The following is a 19,659-nucleotide window of genomic DNA, read 5'->3' as shown; positions in this document are numbered from 1 at the left end:
AGGGCAAGGCTATGCCAGGTTTAGAGTAGTGGGGAGTTCACTTGATGTCTGGTAGAGTCAGGGTAGGACCCAGTAGCATGTGGACATTCTGGGCAATGGGTGTGCTAGAAAGGAGGAGGTCCTGACTCTGGCAAGGGGCAGAATTTCCTTGTCTAAACACTGCCCTAGGCATGGGGCTCAAGGTCCACGAGGCAGGGCTGGGGTAGTAGATGTAGGGGTGGGCTGGAGTGTGAGGAGGATATGGGACCAAGCTTCATCAGTTCAGGTAGCAACAAAGCCAGGAAGCCTGTCCTGGGGCCAAGGCTGCCTGTTCCCCAAGGGACCAGAGCTTGCCAGTGCTTTAAATACCCTCCCAGGCCTGCGTTCCCCAGAATAACCTCCATTGTCCTGGCCTGCAGCTGGGAAATTGGGGATCCTGGGAGGAGCTGGTCACAGAGAGGGAGTCTTGGGAGGGAATTGTCCTGTAATGAAGGGGTGGAGGGGAGCCTGGGACCCCAGGCTGACCCCAGACCCCCCTTTCTGGGTTTTAAGAGACATTAATTGTTCGTTTACTGAGGTTGTTGGGAGAAGGTCCAGCTTTGAAATAAGGGAAGTAGGAGAGTGTGGCCCTAGGGTAAGAGGCTCCGGGAAGGTAGTGTGGATAGGGTGGCCTCAGTGCCTGCCTACACATACCCTCAGGCAATTCAGGCTCGTCTAAAGTTCTTGGTACTATTTCGTAAAGACTGTCTTCTATTAAAATAGAAATTAATCAGTTTAATTTGGTAGGTGCCTATGCGTGATATGGTCTAGAAATTATTCCCTTTCATGCAGGGTATTTACAAGAAGGTTTGCTGACAACTAAGTGATACAGGGACTGAAAAAGGTTGGGAAACCCAGATTTATAATGGAGGGACCAGTCCTGAAAAGGGATCTTCTGAGAAGGACTAGGGTTGGGGAAAGGGGTCATTGGAAAGGCTGACCCTTTTTTGGGGGGATACTGGAAGGGGGTAGCTTTGGAGTATGTGGTAACCTGGGTAGGGCCACATCTAGAATTCCATGTCCAGTGTAGCGCTCTGGATGACTTTGGTGCTAAGAGAGAGCTGGGTTCCTGGCACCTGGCTGCTAGGGAGTGGGGATGTTCTGGGTTGGGCTGGTCTGATGTGCAGCCATCTCCCTGAGAGATACTGACGTCTAAGTTCTCTTGCCTTCCATTTGGCTTATATGGCAAAGGAAGCCTGGCAGACAAAAAGTCAAGGAGGGAGGGACGAGGATGGGGAGAACCTGCTATCCGTGAGCAACGTGCTAGCAGACAGGGAGCCAAGGCCCAGGGACACAGACAGGCGTGTGTTGGGAGGTGAAGGTGCTTCTGTGTGAATGTGAATGTCCCCTGTTCTCAGGTCAGCCCATGGGCGGGTCCCTGGCTCCGTGGCCACCCGAATCCCTGTCCAGGACCATTTCCCCTCCCCAGGCTCTAGCTAGCCACGCTATTTTTGGATTACCGGCTGTTTCTTTTAGGCTTTGCTGGTAGGGGAGGGGCAAAGGGAAAGGTGGGATAGGAGACCTTCAATTAGACTATCAGAGCCAGGGGACCTGAGAAGACGCTGCCAGACCTGGGAGGGGCGACTAAGAACATAGCACCCAAGAGCTGGGGTGCCCTTTAAGCAAAGAACGTTAGAGCTGAGAACAGAACATGACAGTTGGCGGACCCTCAGAGCCTAGAATGTTAGAAAATAAAGTGATGGAGAGAACACAGATGAGGATGGGGGTGGGCCTACAATGGCAGGCCTGAGAGGGACCTTTAAAAAGCCTTCCCTCCCCCTCCAGTCTTATGTCATGCCCCTCTCCCAGCAGCCCCTGCTCCAGCCAGCCCCATCATCTCTAAATAGACCTCATATTCTCTCCTTCCCAGATCTGTGCTTATTTATACCCCATGTTATTCTCCAGGCCTGGAATGTCCTCTCCCTCCTGCTCCTCTCTACTGCCCCCCCCCGCATTGTCTACCTATCAGACCTTGGCTTACTCATCCTTCAAGGCTCAGCCAGATTCTTGAAGGATTTTTTTTTAATCCCTTACTGTAAGGAGCACAGAGTTAGACCTCAGGAAGTGTTTGAATGAATGAATGAGTGAGTGAGTGGATGAAAGAATTTCCTTTCCCAGGAAGGGAGGTGTTATGGAAAAGTTTAAAAAAGGAAGATAGAGCTTGGAGTCAGACTATCTGGCTGTGACCTTGGGCAAGTCACATTAGTCTTGGTTTCCTCCTCCGTCCAAGGGCTGGATTGGATGAAATCTTGAGTCTCTGAGGTTCCTCTGACATCCTGTGTTCTAAGGACCCTCCCAGCTCTGACAGCCTGTGTTCTGAGGGCCCTCCCAGCTCTGACAGCCTGTGTTCTAAGGGCCCTCCCAGCTCTGACATCTTGTGTTCTAAGGACCCTCCCAGCTCTGACAGCCTGTGTTCTGAGGGCCCTCCCAGCTCTTACATTTCATGTTCTGAGGGCCCTCCCAGCTCTTACATTTCATGTTCTGAGGGCCCTCCCAGCTCTGACATCTTGTGTTCTAAGGACCCTCCCAGCTCTGACAGCCTGTGTTCTAAGGGCCCTCCCAGCTCTGACATTCTGTGTCTTAAGGGTACTCCTAGCTGTGATGTTACATTTCCCCAAGGACCTCTGCTAGTCCCTGGCACCAGGACCAACCAGACCAGCAGACCCACAACCTGACATTCCTGCCAATGCTTCTTCATTGTCTATCCCCAGGGAGCCAGGCCATCACCAAATATTATCCTCTGGTTGCCCCCAGGGCCAGCAGGCCTCCTGCAGCCTCTCACGTGTCTGCCAGCAGCTTGGTGGCCTCTGCTCTTAGTTTCCTGTATTCCCTGGGGTGGGCAGAGCTGCCAGAGCACGGGGCTTATCTGCCTGGCACTCTGGCAATACTATGCCACGTGGCAGCAGCCCCTTGAGAGGGTCCCATTCGCTTTCACCTGAGGTTTTGAGAGAAGCAAAAGAGGGAAGAGGGAAAAATCTTGGCCGAGGAGTCAGAACAGGGCACCTCTTAGAAAGACTGTTGATTTGGGCTCTCTTCATTATACTTCACTGCCAGGGAAGCCCCGTGTATCCCAGGAAATGAATAACTGGCCATGCTCTTTTGTCTCCCAGCCTGGCACAGTGTGGTGTTGGAGCACACAGAACACTGGCCTTGTATCCAAAACACCCAGGTCCAAAGTCTCCCCCGCACACCTCCCTTGGTACCGCAGTTCTCAAACTTTTTGGTTTTAGGACCCCTTTATACTCCTAAAAATGACTGAGGACCCCTTTGAGAGTTTTTGTTTAATGTGAGCTTCATCTACTGGTATGTACCATATCTTAGAATCATTATGCAAATGATTTGACCTCAGATCCCCTGGAAGGGTCCCTTGGCCACACCTTGAGAACCACTGCCTTAGTGCATAGAATGGGGTAGACTATTCAGTGCACCAGAAACACTTTGTAACTTTGCTTCTCAAAACCTCCGTATTTTCATCTATAAAATGGGTATGACATTTGCATGCACTCCATTAATCTTAGAGCATTGTGAGTTTAGGGCTTAATTCCAGGCTCCTCCAGGACCCTCAGACCCTTGCCCTAGGCTTTCTGTCCTCAGGTGTGCTGAGCTGCTCTCAGCCTTAGCTCCTTAACCTAATTCTTTGGTCCAGGCTGGCAAAGAGCACCTGCCAGGAGGCCTGGCCAACCCCTGGCTCCAGAGGGACTCTCCTGCCACCTTGGGGGCTGGGCTGTGGGAAGATGGCCCCGTGCCAGTCTGGCACGGGCAGCCACCAGCTTGCCAGGGTCCAGCAGTCACCTCCTTTCCGGCCTGGACTCCCCTCTCGGCAGCCGGTGGATTAAAGGTCTTTCATGCCTCCGGCTACTCCCTTTGTAGCTGCCCTGCCCCTCCCCCAGAGAGTTTGCACAACAAAGTGCTGCCCTGACAGATTCCTGCCCCTTTGGCTGTCTGCTGCCCCTGGGCACCAAAGGGGCACCCTGAGCTAGTGTCACCTGTGAGGAGCTCTGGGCCTGAACCTGAGCCAGGCTGAGCTTCAGAGGTGGAGCAGGAAAGATAAGGCTGAGCAGTACTGAGTGGAGGTAGAGCTGGGGGGAGCCAGGCATGGAAGAGTAATAGACGTGGGAAGGACCTTAGGAAATAGAATGTGAAAGCACAAGGCACTCAGAACACAGGATGTCAGAGCTGGGAGGGCCTTAGAACATGAAATGTCAGAGCTGGGAGGGCCCTTAGAACACAGGATGTCAGAGCTGGGAGGACCCTTAGAACACAGGATGTCAGAGCTGGGAGGACCCTTGGAACACAGGAGGTCAGAGCTGGGAAGGCCTTAGAACACAGGAAGTCAGAGCTGGGAGAGCCTTAGAACATAGGCTGTCAGAGGTGGGAGGGCCCTTAGAACATGGAATGACAGAGCTGGGAGGGGCAGTTAGAAGCTGAGTGGAAAGAGCAGTGGTTTTAGAATCAGAGGGCCTGGGTTTGTTACAATGTTACTGCTACCTGTGTGCCCTTGATAAATCACTTTTCCTCCCCTAGACTCAGTTTCTTCATGAGTAAAATAAACCTATGAACTAGGTGATATCAAGGGCTCTTTCTAGCCTTGAAAGTTAAGATCCTGTGATCTTTAGGTCTGGAAGTTCTCCCTTTTAGAAGTATTGGAAAGTTTTCCCCTCCTCCATGCCTAGCAAGCCCCCTTGCTGGGGTTGGTCCCCAGTACAGGTTGGCAGGAGGCAGTGCAGGCTGATGGGGCAGTCTGAAACAGGTCTGGAGGGACCTGAAGGCAGCCTTGGGAGTGGGGATGATCTCTTCACTCCGGGCATCCGGCCACCCTTGCCTAGCTCTTGTCTCTGGAATTCCAGAAGATGAGCTCATGAAGGCCCAGATGCTAGGAACAGTCTCTAACTCTTAAGGCTGTGGAGCAGTTGGGCCTTCTTGCCCATTGTGTGGACTGTATAGGTTGTGGGGAGGGATGCTGAAATGATGAGGGTAGGACTTAGCCCTATGGTCTGCCTGACCTGGGCTGGGCTGGGCTGGGCTGAGCGGGTGGCAGTGAGGACCTTTGGCTACAGGGGCTGCTGGCATGCAGACTTCAGAAGGCATCTGAGGAATGTCTCCATGCCAGGGGATAGGGGTGAACCAAGGCCCTGGGGTTGGGCAGCCACTAGGGCAGATGACTTGAGCTTTGGACGAGATCCTCAGCCAAGCCCTGGAGCACTTGAGCTCTCCCTCCAGCTTCGAAAACAAGAGCCTGCCCCAAAGCCATGAATGGCCTTCAGAGCCCAGTGACCTTAGCCCTGGAACCCCATCCTGAGAGCAGAACTCATTTTGACTCATTTCGATAGTACTTTTATGCCTTACAAAATGCTTTTCTCATGGCATCCTTGTGACGTCTGTATGGAGAAAGAAACTGAGGCTTCCAAGGGATGTTTGACTTTGCCAAGGTCCCAAAACCTTCTGATTCTGAGCTTAGATTTCCATCTAAGTCTCTTGAAGCACTGAATTTGGAACCAGAGCTTTAGGGTTTAAATCCTTGCTTTACCTACCACTCACTGACTGGCAGAGTTTTAGCCTCTCTGGGTTTTCCTTTCTTCATCTGTAAAATGAACTCAGTGCCCTCCCATGTCCTTTCCAGCTCTAAATCTGTTACCCTGGGGCCCTTCCCACCTCCTCACTCCCCACAACTTCCTCTGTCTCAGTAGGTCCCTGATCAAGGGCTCTACAGCTATATTTCCAATTCCTGAACTGGGTATGGGATACCTCATGGTAGCCATGCCATAGTGAAAAGATCCCTGTTCTGCCCTCCAGGACCTGAGTCCAAAACCTGATTCTGTTATCTATTTATTAAACTGTGTGACCCAAGGCAAGTCACTTTCCTTCCTTTGGTCTCAACTTTTCTTCATTTGTAAAAGAAGGGGGTTTAATGAGATCTTCTCTAACTCCTTGTCCAATATAATGTCTCTGTATCCTGTGACCCTTAGGGGAAGAGGGTACAGGGAGAAGGAAGGAGCCATCCCTAGCAGGACTTGGGGGACGTGGAGAATCCTGGATCTGTTGCCTTCCTATCTCCTTCTCCTGCTACCTAGGCCTGGAATCAAGGCATCCAAAACCTTCTCTACCACAATTAAAACCAAGGGGGAGGTCAGAGTCACTGGGCTGGCCTCACATGAATGTTACTGGCAGGATGTCCGCTCATGCTTGTTCCCAACACTTGAGTCAGACACCCCATTGCTCCCCCAGGAGCCCAAAGAATCCCTACTCCCCCCTCTCCCCTTCCTCCTTCCTGGTTTCCCCCAGCTCCTGGCAGCTGCCTGACCCTTCCAGGGTCCCCCATTGCTGCTCCATTCCCACCCAGCTGCCAAGGGAGCCAGATGACCAAGCTGTCGTTTCTGAATAGCTAGTTCCTTTGGGAGGAAGCAGACACCATTACTAGATGGAGACAGAGACCAGGAGCCAGGAAGCCTGGGTTCTATTTCTGCCTCTGACCTTGGAGCCGGTTCCTGGCCTCTCTGGACCTTACCCATATGCCTAGAATCTTGTGCCATGGGCCCAGGCTGAGCTGAGGGGGGAACCTGAGTTGGGCCCCCCTGATGAGAGGCAGAGATAGATAGTGGCTTGATGGGAAGAGCTCTGGTCTTTGGGTTCAAAGACCCAGGTGCCAATTCTGCCTTGGCAAGTCATTTCACCTCTATTTCTTCATCTGTAAAATGGGAGGATTGGACTAAATGATCCCTAAGGCCCTATCCTACTCCAAATCTTAAATCTTAGGGTCTATGCCACATGTAGTTTGGATTCAAACTCTTACTGAGGCACCTCCAGTAGTTTAATAAAAAGAGTTTTGGATTAAGGGTCAGGAAACCTGAATTCTAATCCTAGCTCCTGTCTACTCACTGTGTGACCTTGGACAAATCACTTCTTCTGAGTCTTAGTTTTATCATTTCTAAAATGAGGGATCTGCTAGTCTAAAACTTCGTAGTATCTAAGATTCCTCCCAGCTCCAACATTCTGTGTTCTAAGGGTCCTCCCAGCTCTGACATTACATGTTCTAAGGGCTCTCCTAGTTCTGACATCCTGTGTTCTAAGGGTCCTCCCAGCTCTGACATTACATGTTCTAAGGGCTCTCCCAGTTCTGACATCCTGTGTTCTAATGCCCTCCTAGCCCTGACATCCTGGGTTCTAAGGGTCCTCCCAGCTCTGACATTACATGTTCTAAGGTCTCTCCCAGCTCTGACATTACATGTTCTAAGGGCTCTCCCATTTCTGACATCCTGTGTTCTAAGGACCCTCCCAGCCCTGATATCCTGTGTTCTAAGGGCCCTCCCAGCCCTGACATCCTGTGTTCTAAGGGCCCTCCCAGTTCTGACATCCTGTGTTCTAAGGGCCCTCCCAGCTGTGCCATTCAATGTCTACTATGTAAAAGATGATCTGCGTTACTATTTGGCAGCTAGGTGAACAAAAAACTGAACTTGAAGTTGGGAAGGCCAAATCTAACCTCAGATACTAGCTATATTACTCTGGACAAATCAATTAACCTGCCTCAGTTTCCTCACCTGTAAACTGGGGATAATAACAGCACCTCCCTCCTAGGGCTATTGTAATGGGAAAATGAGATGCCATTGACCTCTGAATGGTGGCGGATACTGGTTATTGTTACCATCTCTCCTAAAGATTCAGAGAATGCTGGTCCCAGAGCCTAGCCTTTCTTCCTCCTAGAATTTCCAGTCTCATCCATCCCCCTCTTCCTCCTTCTCTTTGGTCTCTCATTTCCTCTGGCCCCGCCTTCCAGCCTCTGGCTCCATTTTTCCTCCACCCTCCCCACCCCCAGATGTGCAGTTCAGCTGCTGTGTTCTTTTGATCTTTTGCTTTTGAGCTCCTGGGCCAAATCTCCATGATTGCCTGCTTGTGTCCTGGCTCTCAGCCTCCCCTGAGCTGACCCTGATCTGGGGAGCGCATTCAGGTGGTTCCCCACTCCCCCTCTGGTTCCCCTCCTAGCTCTCTCCCCATGTCCACCCTTGTAGCCTCTGTAAGATGGGGCCTTTCCCTCCCTCCCAGATGTGTGTACTTCACAGTGCTCCAAGTTGAATTTTACTTTGCCAATTCCTGTCTTGTCCCCATCCTCTCCTGGTCCTCCAGTCCAGTCCAAGTTAGGCATTGAGCCAGGCAGGCAAAGGGTAATTAGGGATTTCCTCACCTGGGACAGAGCCCAAGAAATGTGTGTGCCTGGGTATCCACTGCCAGCCCTACGTGGCGCTGAAATAGCCGTGCTGACTAAGAAACCTGGATATTTGTACCCCCAGCTTCAAAATCCGTTTGAAGAGATTACTTCCAGTCTGTCTTTGGACTGACTTGGCCATCTCAGACCATTTTGGTTACTCATTCCCTAAGACTAGGTTTATCCATCCCCTTATGTCTTCATCCTTCTAACTCCCCTAACTTTCCCTAAGACAAGAGCTCTCTCTTCTCCAGAAACTCTGAGATGGGGCCCAGCTAGATCTGGGCACAGAGGCAGGTCTTAAACCTTCATCTGGGTACAGACATACAGGGTGTATGCACAAGGGACTGAGTCCAGAGATGGGGCCCATGGTTTTCTCAGGGCACCAAGGAAAGCAATTCCGCTTCTTGGAGCCTTGATACCACATCTGGCCCCCAACTGACTCACGCAGCAGCTGGGCTCCTCTGCCCTGAGCTGGGGAGTGGGGTAGAGGGAGGGAGAGGAACTCACAGATGCTGTTGTCAATGTTTCTGTGAATTTTCAATCTAATTCACTTGAGTGTCTGGAATGTGTTTCCCTTGGGCTCCTGATTTGGATGTACAATGGTAGCCCCCCCCCCCCCCAAAAAAAGAGGCAGTCAAGACAGATCCAGTCCTGTGGATGTAGTCCACAGCTGGGAAACATTCTTGTTTGCATTATCTTCCCATCCTTTCTGTGACTTCCATCCCTTCTGCCTTGGAGCTGTTGGGGATGCCAGAGTGCACAGAGCCCTGGGCCCAGAGGCAGGAAAACCTGAGTTCAATTACAGCCTCAGACATTTCCTAGCCTTGTCACCCTGGGCAAATCATTTCACCTCAGTCTCACTTTCCTCATCTGTAAAATGGGGAAAATAGTAGCACCTCCCTCCCAGGGCTGTTGTGAGCAAATAATTGTAAATTATAGTTGTAAAAAGGGGTATATGGGGTATCAAGGGAGGACTAGCACCTCTGGTGTGAGGGCTGCTCATCCACCTTTGGTGTTCACCTTTCACCCAGCTGTCACCTGTGGCTCCAAGAAGCTGGAGCCTGGACAGTGGCCACACTCCAGTAAACATTCTCGGTAGATGGGTTAAATCAGGTTGAGGGTAACCGAGGGATCTCACACCCTTCAGGGAGTTAGTGGGATGTCTGTCCCAAGCACGTGAAGACTTCCCCCACCCTGCAGAATGGGCAGATGAGAACAATTTGTGCCAATGACATGGAGGTGGCTGAAGCAGGCGCTGTGGAGCCCTCAGAGCTTGGTCAGACATCGAAGGAACCAAGGTCATCCATCATCATTCACTTTGATCTTTGTCTCACCACTGGACTTTGATGATTTTGGAAGAAAGAGTGAGGCTGACAACTTTGTGCAACTGTGCCTCCCTTAAATCCAATTCACTCAAAAGTCAAGACATCAGTCGTGATGTCACTGGTCCTCTTCCAAAACTAAGGATGAGCATCAGCCTCTTTAAAAACCTCCGTGTGTCTAGATATTTCAGAGGTCCCAGACTAAACCAAAAATACTTCCCTTCACCCCTCCTCCCCAAATATAAACAGTTATAAAGCTCTTAGCACAATACCTGGTAAGCCTATGTAAGTATTAGCTAGTATTATTGTTATTAATCCAACTGGCATTGCCTGTCTATCCCTACTTTCACTGCCAAGTGGACCTAGGAAAATAAAATTGAAATGGAGCTTGCCCCATTTATGCTTCCTGGTTCCTTTCAGGATCCTAGGCAAGGTGCTCCTAGGGCTGGTGGGGTCAGGAATAAACTTATTCCAGTGGCATACATAGGGAAACCAAGGCAGGAATTAGGGTGGGGAATAGAAGGGCACGTGAAAGTCTGTTCTAGCTCAGGAAAGTACTAGCCTAGAAATCAGGCAATCTGAGTTTAAGTCCTGTCCCTCCTACTTCAATTCAGCTAAGATTTATTCTACACTTAATATTGTACTTCAAGGTACTTCACTTACTAACTGTGTGGCCTCAGGGAAGTCCAATAACCTCTCTAAAAGTGACTTTAGTCATCTGTACAATGAGGATGATAATTGATGCCCTGAGCTCTGTATTCCAGGGCTGTTGTGAGATACTGAGATAACTGATTTGAAAGGGACAACTAGGCACAATAGAAACAGCAGGGGCTCTGGAGTTGGAAGACCTGGATTCAGATCTTGTCTCTGAGGCTTCTGGGTGACCTTGGACAAGTCATTTGATCTCCTCAGTTTCTTTATCTGTAAGATGGGACAATTGGATTTAATAGCTTCTGAGGTGTCTTCCAGACTTAGATGTATGATCGTATAAGGTTCTATAAGGGCTTATAATCATTATTATAATCATTATTATATTACTTCCATGAAAGTTCTTGAGGATTCATCCAGAAGATGTAATAAAGTCTTTTCAAATAGGGTAGTCAGTCAACAAACATTTATTAAGTACCTACTATGTGCCAGGTATCATGCTAAGTATTTTATAAATATGATCTCATTTGATCTTCACAGCAACCTTGGGAAGCAGGGGCTATGATGATCCCCATTTTATAGTTGAGGAAATGGAGGCAGACAGAGGTTAAGTGACTTGCTTAAGGTCAACTAGGAAGTGTCTGGGTCTGGATTTGAACTCAGATCTTTTTGACTCCAGACCCTATCCACTACACCACCTAGCTGCCTCAAGCTGAGTTCTTATTTAATCAATTAATTAATAAACTATCCAGCATTAATTAAGCCCTACTCTGTGCCAGTCACTGTGCTAGGTACTGGGAATACAAAGACAAAAATAAGACTATCCTTTCCCTCAAGAAGAGAACACAACTTATATAACTATATAAAAGATTAATAGAAGGTAAATTTGGGGGGATGGAAGGCTGTGGTAATTGAGGAGGGGAATCAGGAAAGGCTCCGTATAGAAAGTTACATTTGAGTTAGTTCTGATGGAAACAAGGAGTTCTAAGAGGCAGAGACAGGGCACAGCTAGGGCAAAGATATGGAGATAGGAAATGGAGTGCTGACTGAAAGACCATTTGGCTGGATTGTAGGGGGTGGGAAAAGGAATAATGTGTCAAAAAAAGAGTCTGGAATTGTAGGTTGGGTCCAGGCTATGTTTAGTTAATGTAAGGTCTTGTTGCTGGCTGGTTGGATACTAGGTGATGAGTTCTTTGGTTGCTGTGAGGAGCACATGATTCTCAGCATTATGCAGTCCCTTCCAGTTCATTCCACAGGGGTGGTGGCAGTGTGGCAATGGAGAATGTGGAAGGGGATCAGACAGTCTACAGATGTTAATTTAAGTATTGGTTTTCTTAAAGGGAACACTTGTGCAGTGACCCTACTAGAGAAAGCCAGCTGTACTCAAGGGGACGTTCTTGCTATGAATGAATCCAACTGATATAAACAAGCCCTGTCTTAGAAAAACAAAGGAAAGAATTGGTAGAGTTGATTTCATTGTGTTCCCACAGGCCACCTCATTTCATGGGTCACCTACTTACTCTGTTCTTTTGTGTAAACAAATAGACCATCATAGCTGTAGCTCAAGGCACCAATGGTGGGTGAAGAAGTAGACACCTCCATGTAGCACAGTGGATAGAATGAGAAGAACTGAGTTCAGATCCAGCCTCAGACACTCAGTCACTGTATGATCCTGGGCAAGTCACTTAACCTCTGCCTCAGTTTCCTCATCTGTAAAGTGAGGATAATAATAGTACCTACCTCCCAGGGTTGTGGTGAGGACTGAGTAAGATCATAATTGTACAGTGCTTAGCAAAGTAGTTGTGTGTGTGTGTGTGTGTGTGCATACATACATATATGTATGCATACTAGCTTTTATTATTCTATGATAAATCGTAATAGCATAGATTTAGAACAAGAGGGGACCTAGTCAAACCCCCTCCTTTTAAAGAGGAGGAAACTTAAATTTGGAAGAATATTGGCTCCAGAGTCAGAAGATCTGAGTTCAAATTCTGCTTCTGACACCCACTGTAGGACCTCAGAGAAACTACTTAACCTCATTTTTCTTCAGTTTCCTAATCTGCAAATGAGAGAATTGGACTGGATAAGTGGCCAATAGGTAAAAATCCCTTCCAGTTCTGGGTCTGCGATCCTAATTCCAAATTAATTTCTCTCCAAAAAAAAAAAAAGGAAATGTCAGAACTGGGATTTGTACTCAGGTTTCCTATGGCTAGAGCCTACAGTCTCTTCCCTCATGCCAGACTCTCTTCTCCCTTCACAATGAGGGCTTGAAGCCAAATCATCACATACACTTCTAGACGATGACTTCAGGCGAACATGGGTCCGGGGGAGGACAAGAAACACTGATGTTGGAAAATATGCTTGGAGATCCAGGAATGAAAGGGACTGTAGGCTTGGAGACTCTTCCGACACCTCACGCCCCTGCACAATGAACACTTTCTTCCAGAAGAAAGTTGGAAGGAAATGCATGTGGCAAGGACTGAAAGACATCAGGAAAAAATGCACTTACTTTGCCTTAACCAATTGGAAATGCCCAGATGGAGGAGTCATTTCAGAATCATCTGTCAGTATGTGGTCAGTATGTATGTGTGTGTGTGTGTGTGTGTGTGTGTGTGTGTGTGTGTGTGTGTGTGTGTGCGTGTGTGCATGCGCATCCTTCGTTGCTGAGGATCATGCCATCAGGGAAATGATGACATGACTTGCACTTGACTTTGCTTTGAGTGAGGGAGGGCTGAGCAGGTCATCAGCCTCACTTCTCCTCCAGAGCCATCTGAATCCAGTGACCACATATTCATCAGGATGACTGGAGATGACCCAGGATGAGGCAGTTGGGGTTAAGTGACTTGCCCAAGGTCACACAGCTAGTGAGTGTCAAGTGTCTGAGGTGAGATTTGAACTCAGGTCCTCCTGACTCTTGCACTGGTGCTCTATCCACTGCACCACCTAGCTGCCCAGTCAGTATGCATGTAGTCAGTCTTGGTATGTAGCAAGATCATCACCAGATTAGAGCAAAGGTCAAAAGAAATACCCAATCATAAGAAAAGGATAGAAAGCGATGACACTTTGCTATGGTAACGTTCCACCTTCACCGGGGTGACCTATCAAGCTGCTGGTTCCGATGGAAAGGAAATGAGAAAGAAAACATTCAACTTTGGCCATTTTGTTTAGGGGAGTTGAATTAATACAAAACAAATGAGAAGGTCAAAAGGAACTGCCCTTAGCTAGTAAACACTTAGGGAAGCTAAGGAGAGTCATAGCGTATAGAGCACAGGGCCGAGAATTAGGAAGAGCTGAACTCAAATCTAGCCTTAGATACTCACTAGTTGTGTGACCCTGGACAAGTCACTAAACCCTGTTTGCCTCAGTTTCCTCATCTGTAAAATGAGCTGGAGAAAGAAATGACAAACTATTCCATTGTTGTTGCCAAGAAAATCCCAAGTGGGGTCACTGAACGTGACTAAATGACTGAACACTGCAACCGAGAAGACTCAACAATGACTTAACCATATGTCTGCTTTTTCACTTCTATAAAATTTTTTATGAAAATAGTCTAGTGGTTTCTTTGATGAAAACATTAGAAAGGAAAGGAAAGTTTTTACAGATAATTTCCTTTAGCAGATCTTATCTTTGCAGTCACAGAACTAAGGTGAGAGATGTAGAGGATATATGTTGCTTTTGATTTTTAAAAAATGATTCAGTACAAGAAAATATAGATGTAAAGTCTCTTCTCAGAAAAGGATATGACACACAAAACAGACAAGACCATATGATATACAATGGCAGTTTGTTCGGTGACCTGCTAAATATTAGCATCAGACAGCTTGCGAAACAAGGAGACGTACCCTCACCTAAAGTGTTCACCAGCATCACAGAGAATATCCTGCACCAATTCCAAATGAAAGAACAGTCCCTCGTAGATGGTGAGATTCTCTAAAGGCTCTGTGCTAATTCTACCAAGTCCAAGAATACTACAGAATTTCTTTAGTGTAAACAGTGGTAGTGAGAAAGAAACTGTACTAAGCATCCATGTTGGAGAAACAAAGTGGATGAAAAATGCCTATCGTTCCAACTGTAACATGCAACTTGATGGGCCACTGAATTAGTGCAGCAATGTGTTTATCTTGGACAGGTGCTGTAAATAGTGAACCAGGTCCAAAATTGGAGTAAGAGATTAGACTGGATTGAATTTGGGAATTCACATAGTACTGTCAGTGATTCTCAAGCTGTGTATTGCTCCAAAAGCAACATCTGTATTATTTTAAACATCTGTATTACCCAGATGATGCTCAATGGACTACTATCCTGGAACACCATGATCTTGGAAGAATCCATATTACAGCTAACCCAAATGGCAATGAAAAGATGCACAGTGGATGTGAGCATTGATATTAAAAGGAGTGCAGAGTGGTCGCCTAGAAGGAGCACTGTGGTTGGGTTCTGGGACCTGAATTTGAATCTTTGCTCCCCATTTCTTTATACCCTTAAATAAGTCACATAACTTCTCTAGGCCTCAGTTTCCTCATCTGTTAAATGAGGAGGTCAGACTCAGTGGGCTCTAAGATCACTTCTCAACTCTAAAGCTATGATCCTATGACTGAAGTTTGGATCCTGGAGCTACCGTTTCTTTGTGCCCTTGAGTTAGTCACATCACTTCTCTGGGCCTCAGTTTCCTCTCCTGTAAAATGAGAGAGTTGGGAGAGAAGAGCTAACAAATGCATTTCCCTTCCCTCTTTGTAGAGGGGTGTGTGAGAAATATATTCAGAAATGAGGTAATCCAAAAATAGACATTATCAGTAAAATGTGATTAAAAGGGATTGGACTCAGTGCTGTCTAAGGTCCCTTTCAGCTCAAAGTCATAAAGTCCCAAGTAGCTTAATGGATATCACTGAGGATGCTTGTGACCAGAAAAGAAGATGAACCAGTCAAAGGGGGTGAATGAAACCCAACAGAGAGACCACTGAGTAATAGCAACCCCTGTCTGAGGTATTCAAAGAAGCAGACCTGGGCTGTGTTGGAGGCATCCTCCCTGAAAGATGTATGGAAAGATCCTGATGAGAAACCCCAAGGCAAAAACTGATCCTAATGAATTTAAAGAACCATCAGAATGTCTTTCTTACTTAAGTTCATAATTTCTCTATGATCTCACCAGTATGAGTACTCCTCACTTCCCCTCTGCACACACACCCAATGCTTCCATCAAGGCATATGACAATCCACCTAGGTCTTGGTATATGAACTTTGTAAGCTCCTGTGGCTCCCCGAAATTCATCCCTTGGCAAGGAGGCTGCCTGCTGCATTTCATTAGAATGGAAACGACTTGAGGGCAGGACCTAGTTTTAATCGTTGTCTTTGCAGCCCCCATCATGGCTTGTACATGGCACGTACTTAATAGAGGCTTGCTTAGTTGGATTGGGGGATGATGAATTTGCCTCATCCTGGAATGACAGTCCCTTGTAGGACCCACCAGAATTGGGGCAGCCTTGGCTTAGCTGCAGAATGGACACTCTGGTGAGGCATCCGATGAGGATTTTAGCAGATTGTCTTCCTACTATTCCTTTCATCATTATTATCTGGAAAAATCTTTTTGATATTTCATATTTTACAGTCTGTCATGCAAAGGTAGATTAAAAAACTATTTTTGGAATTGAAAAAAAAGTATTAGAATCTAAAGACTGCTAGGTGGTGCCATAGTGGATAGAATACCTGGCCTGGAGTCAGAAAGACTCATCTTCCTAAATTCAAACCCAGCCTCAGACACTTCCTAGCTGTGTGACTCTGTGCAAATCACTTAACCCTGTTTGCCTCAGTTTCCTCATCTGTAAAATGAGCTGGAGAAGGAAATGATAAACTGCTCCAGTATCTTTGCTGAGAAAACCCCAAATGGGGTCACAAAAAGTCAGACACAACTGAAAACAACAACAACAACTTTGGGGTGTACGCTCTTTGAATGCAGGCTCCTTGAAATCACCCGTCCTGGTACAGCTCCAGGGACAGACAGGACAACAAGAATCACCTGAAGCAGCAGTGGATATAGCCTTGGATCTGGAGTCAGGAAGACCTGAGCTGAAATGCAGCCTCAAACTCTTACTAGCTGTGTCACCCTGGGCAACCTACTCAACCTCTGCCTCAGTTTTCCTCATTTGTAAAAGGAGGATAATAGTAGCGCCTACCTCTCAGGGTTGTCATGATGATCAAATGAGTTAATATTTGTAAAAAAGTGTTTTACAAATCTTAAAATACTATCAGTGATAATGATGTGATAAATACTGTTTTTCCATGATCTGGGGTTTCTTCTTCTACAGCCCTGTGGTTTTAAAAGCTTTTTGCTACATGCCAGCCAGAGGTTATGAGAACGTGTTATGGCAACATTTATTAAAGATGTGCTTTGGTTTTTATGGATCGGTATTACGTTGGAGAAATAGTGGGCTATAACTTGGCTTGTGCCCTCCTTCCGCCTTCATTTGTTGGTTGATGTTTTAGTATGGGGATTTGTCATGTCAGGCAGCAGCTCTCAAAGCCAGGAAGGACCTGGGTTTAGATCCTGCCTCTGACAGATTCTGGCTGTTTGACAAGAGGTCAGCTCTAAGAGGTGTCAGACATCTTTGACTCAGGCATGAATGCCCAACCCAATTAAAATGTAATTGGGAAATATTTAACAAAATAAATGGATATACAATAAGAGATAGATAACGTTAATATGTGATTTGTAACAAGTCCATCTGCAGCCTATCAGGGGTCCTTATGTGTAGTTTAGTGGCCTTCTTTCTATTTGAGTTGGTCATCATTGCATTGGTTGGCAGTGAGGGGTAGTGTTCTGTTTTTGTAATGCAGATTTCTCACTGCTTGATTCCTAAGAAATAACAATCACCTGGTATATAGTTAATGGCTACTTGACTGTGGTTGTCTAGGTCTTTAGTAGATGCAACATCTCTGCCACCCACAGTGACATGTGGAACAGTGGCTGCCACTTTTCTGTACAATCTGCAACTGACAAATAGTTCCCAGGCTTCATGAGTATCAATAACTTTTCTTTCGTTTCTAGTCCCAAAGATCTGGTTTGGTACTGCTCTCATAAATCCTTTAATTTATAAATGGTATTATTAATAGGGTGTGTAGTGTGGTGAGTAGGGAGCCAGCCTCAGAGCCAAGAAGTCCTTGGTTTGGGTTCTGCTTCTGATGCAGAGTAATTTGGCTGTGTGACTCTGGGCAAGTTACTTAACCTTTTAGTGCGCTAGACAGCTAAATCTATAAGTTACAGTGATGGTGCCAGCCTACAGTGGTAGGCATTTTCTCACATAAGAGTTTGCTGCACTTGTGAAATTAGAGGTCCAGTCATTGTTTTTTCTCCTTTGCCCCCTTTCTTTGCTCATGCTGCCCATGGGCACCATGCCCTAGTCAACAACTTACTCATATGGATCCCTGGGAAGGTGTTATTGGGGGATATTGGGTGGAGAGGGAGGGTTAACCCTTGAAAGGAACAAGAGGGGAAAGAACCCACACTCAGGCTATCTCTGAGTTCAGAAAGGGAAGGCCTCAGGATTTACACTTTGGTATCCTACAGGTGGTCCACAGTCGGACTGCGTATGACGGATTGTCACTGCCTGAAGATGCAGAACAGGAGACGGCGGTGGTCCGGCCTCGATGGAACTACTCCGACCTCTCTGATGATGAAGACCTCTTGGCTGATGAGGCCTCAGGAGGTGAGCAGGTTGGGCTGAGGGGGGATGGTTGGAGAAGGCCTCTCCACCCCAGGCTACTATAACAGAACAATGGTCCAGACCTTAGTCTCCCTTCCTGTATAAGATTGATTGGCAGTATAGTATAGTAGTCACTGCATTCAGAGTCAGAGGAGACCCGGATCAGATCCTGACTTGGGATGCATTTTTGCTACATGGGTCACTTTGAAAAGGTCACTGGCTCTCTTGGGGGCTTAGCATCTGCATCTGTGAAATGAAGAGGTTGGATTAGATGACCTTGAACAATAATGACTGTCACTTATATGACGCCTTACAAATATGATCTCCTTCAATTCTCAGAACCCCAGAAGATGGGTGCTGTTATTATCCCCATTTTAGAGGTGAGGAAACTGAGGCAGGATCCATTGCCCAGGATCACAGTGCTAGTAAGGGAAGCTACATTTGAACTCAAGTCTTCCTAACACCAAGACCAGCACTCTACCCCTTTGCCATCTCAATGCCTCAAATCATTTAATCTCTCTGGGCCTCTATTTCTTGTCTGTGGTTGTTTTCAGTTTTCAGTTTTTTCTTGGTAAAGATACTGGACTAGTTTGCCATTTTTTTTTCAAGCTCATTTTCAGATGAATAACCTGAGGCAGACAGGGTGAAGTGACCTGCCCAGGGTCGAAGAGCTAGAAAGGATTTAAACTCAGGTCTTCCTGAGTCTAGGCCCAATGTTCTATTCCCTATGCCACCTAGCTGCTCCTGTCTGTAAAATAAGGCAATCGCTTATCCACTCTGGGCCTCCACTTCTCCTCTACCAAATGACCTCTGATGTCCCTTCCAACTCTACCCCTAGAAGATGCTTCTAGTATCTTCTCTATCTAGTACCCTCTACCATTGCTCTCCTTCTAATACAGCCAGCTTCTCATCAGACCTGAATTATTGCAATTGCAACCCACTGAGGGGTCTGCGTGCCTCAGCTGTCTCACTCCAGTCTGTCCTCCTCACTCAGCTATGAAAGTGTGGGTTCAACCTTGTCACTCCCTTCCCCACAGCTCAATAAATGCCAACGGCTCCTTATTGTCTCTGGGTCCAAATACCCAGCGTTCTGCTTGGCATTTGAAACCTTTCATCACATAGCCGCATCCTACTTTTCCAGTCTTTCTTTTCCTAACATGTATTATTCGATCCAGTGACAATCACCTCTTGGACATTCCTTGAATGAGATACTCCAGGCATTTTCTCTGGTGGTTTCCCATGCCTGGAACACTGTGACTTCCTTTAAGTCTCAGCTAAATTCCCACTTTCAGCAAGAACCCTTTCTGATCCCTCTTAATTCACTCTTGGATTGGATTCGCCTGTGCCTTTATTCTGAGGATTATTTCCAGTTTGTTCTGACTATATCTTGTACGCACATAGTTGTTTTCAAGTTGTCTCCACCTTAGACTGGAGCTCCTTGAGGGTAAGGACTGTCTTTTGCCTTTCTTTGTACCCCATCTCTTGGCACAGTGCCTAGAATCTAGTAGGCACTTAAAAAATGCTTATGGGTTGGTTGTTTACTGACTGACTGAATGAGTTGATGACCTATGAAGGAGCCTTTAAGCCTTTTCAAAAGGCATTCTAATTTTTTCCATTTCTTTTTTTTTGTTTTTGGCTTGTGCTATAACAAATCCCACAGCTTGGACGAGTTCTTACTCAAATGTGGATATGCATCTATTATTTCCTCATTGTGGGAACTCCCTCCATCCATGTACAATGCAACGCATCTCTGACTTGGTAGAGAAGTCCCAGG

At 46.9% G+C, this 19,659-nt stretch overlaps 1 protein-coding gene across 7 annotated transcripts in view; it reads left to right on the top strand.

The window, feature by feature from the left end:
- Positions 1 to 19,659, top strand: part of HSPG2 (heparan sulfate proteoglycan 2) — a 162,217-nt gene that overhangs the window by 40,442 nt on the left and 102,116 nt on the right. For all 7 annotated transcript variants that reach the window (XM_072609209.1, XM_072609208.1, XM_072609207.1 and 4 more), the window contains exon 2: positions 17,750 to 17,888. In XM_072609209.1, the coding sequence (XP_072465310.1) occupies positions 17,750 to 17,888 (139 nt within the window). The remainder of the gene's footprint in view (positions 1 to 17,749; positions 17,889 to 19,659) is intronic.

The sequence above is a fragment of the Notamacropus eugenii genome, chromosome 5, assembly GCF_028372415.1.
Source record: "Notamacropus eugenii isolate mMacEug1 chromosome 5, mMacEug1.pri_v2, whole genome shotgun sequence".
NCBI classification, from domain to species: Eukaryota; Metazoa; Chordata; class Mammalia; order Diprotodontia; family Macropodidae; genus Notamacropus; species Notamacropus eugenii.
The sequence above is the reverse complement of the archived record's forward strand: the minus strand, read 5'-3'. Positions and strand labels throughout refer to the sequence as shown.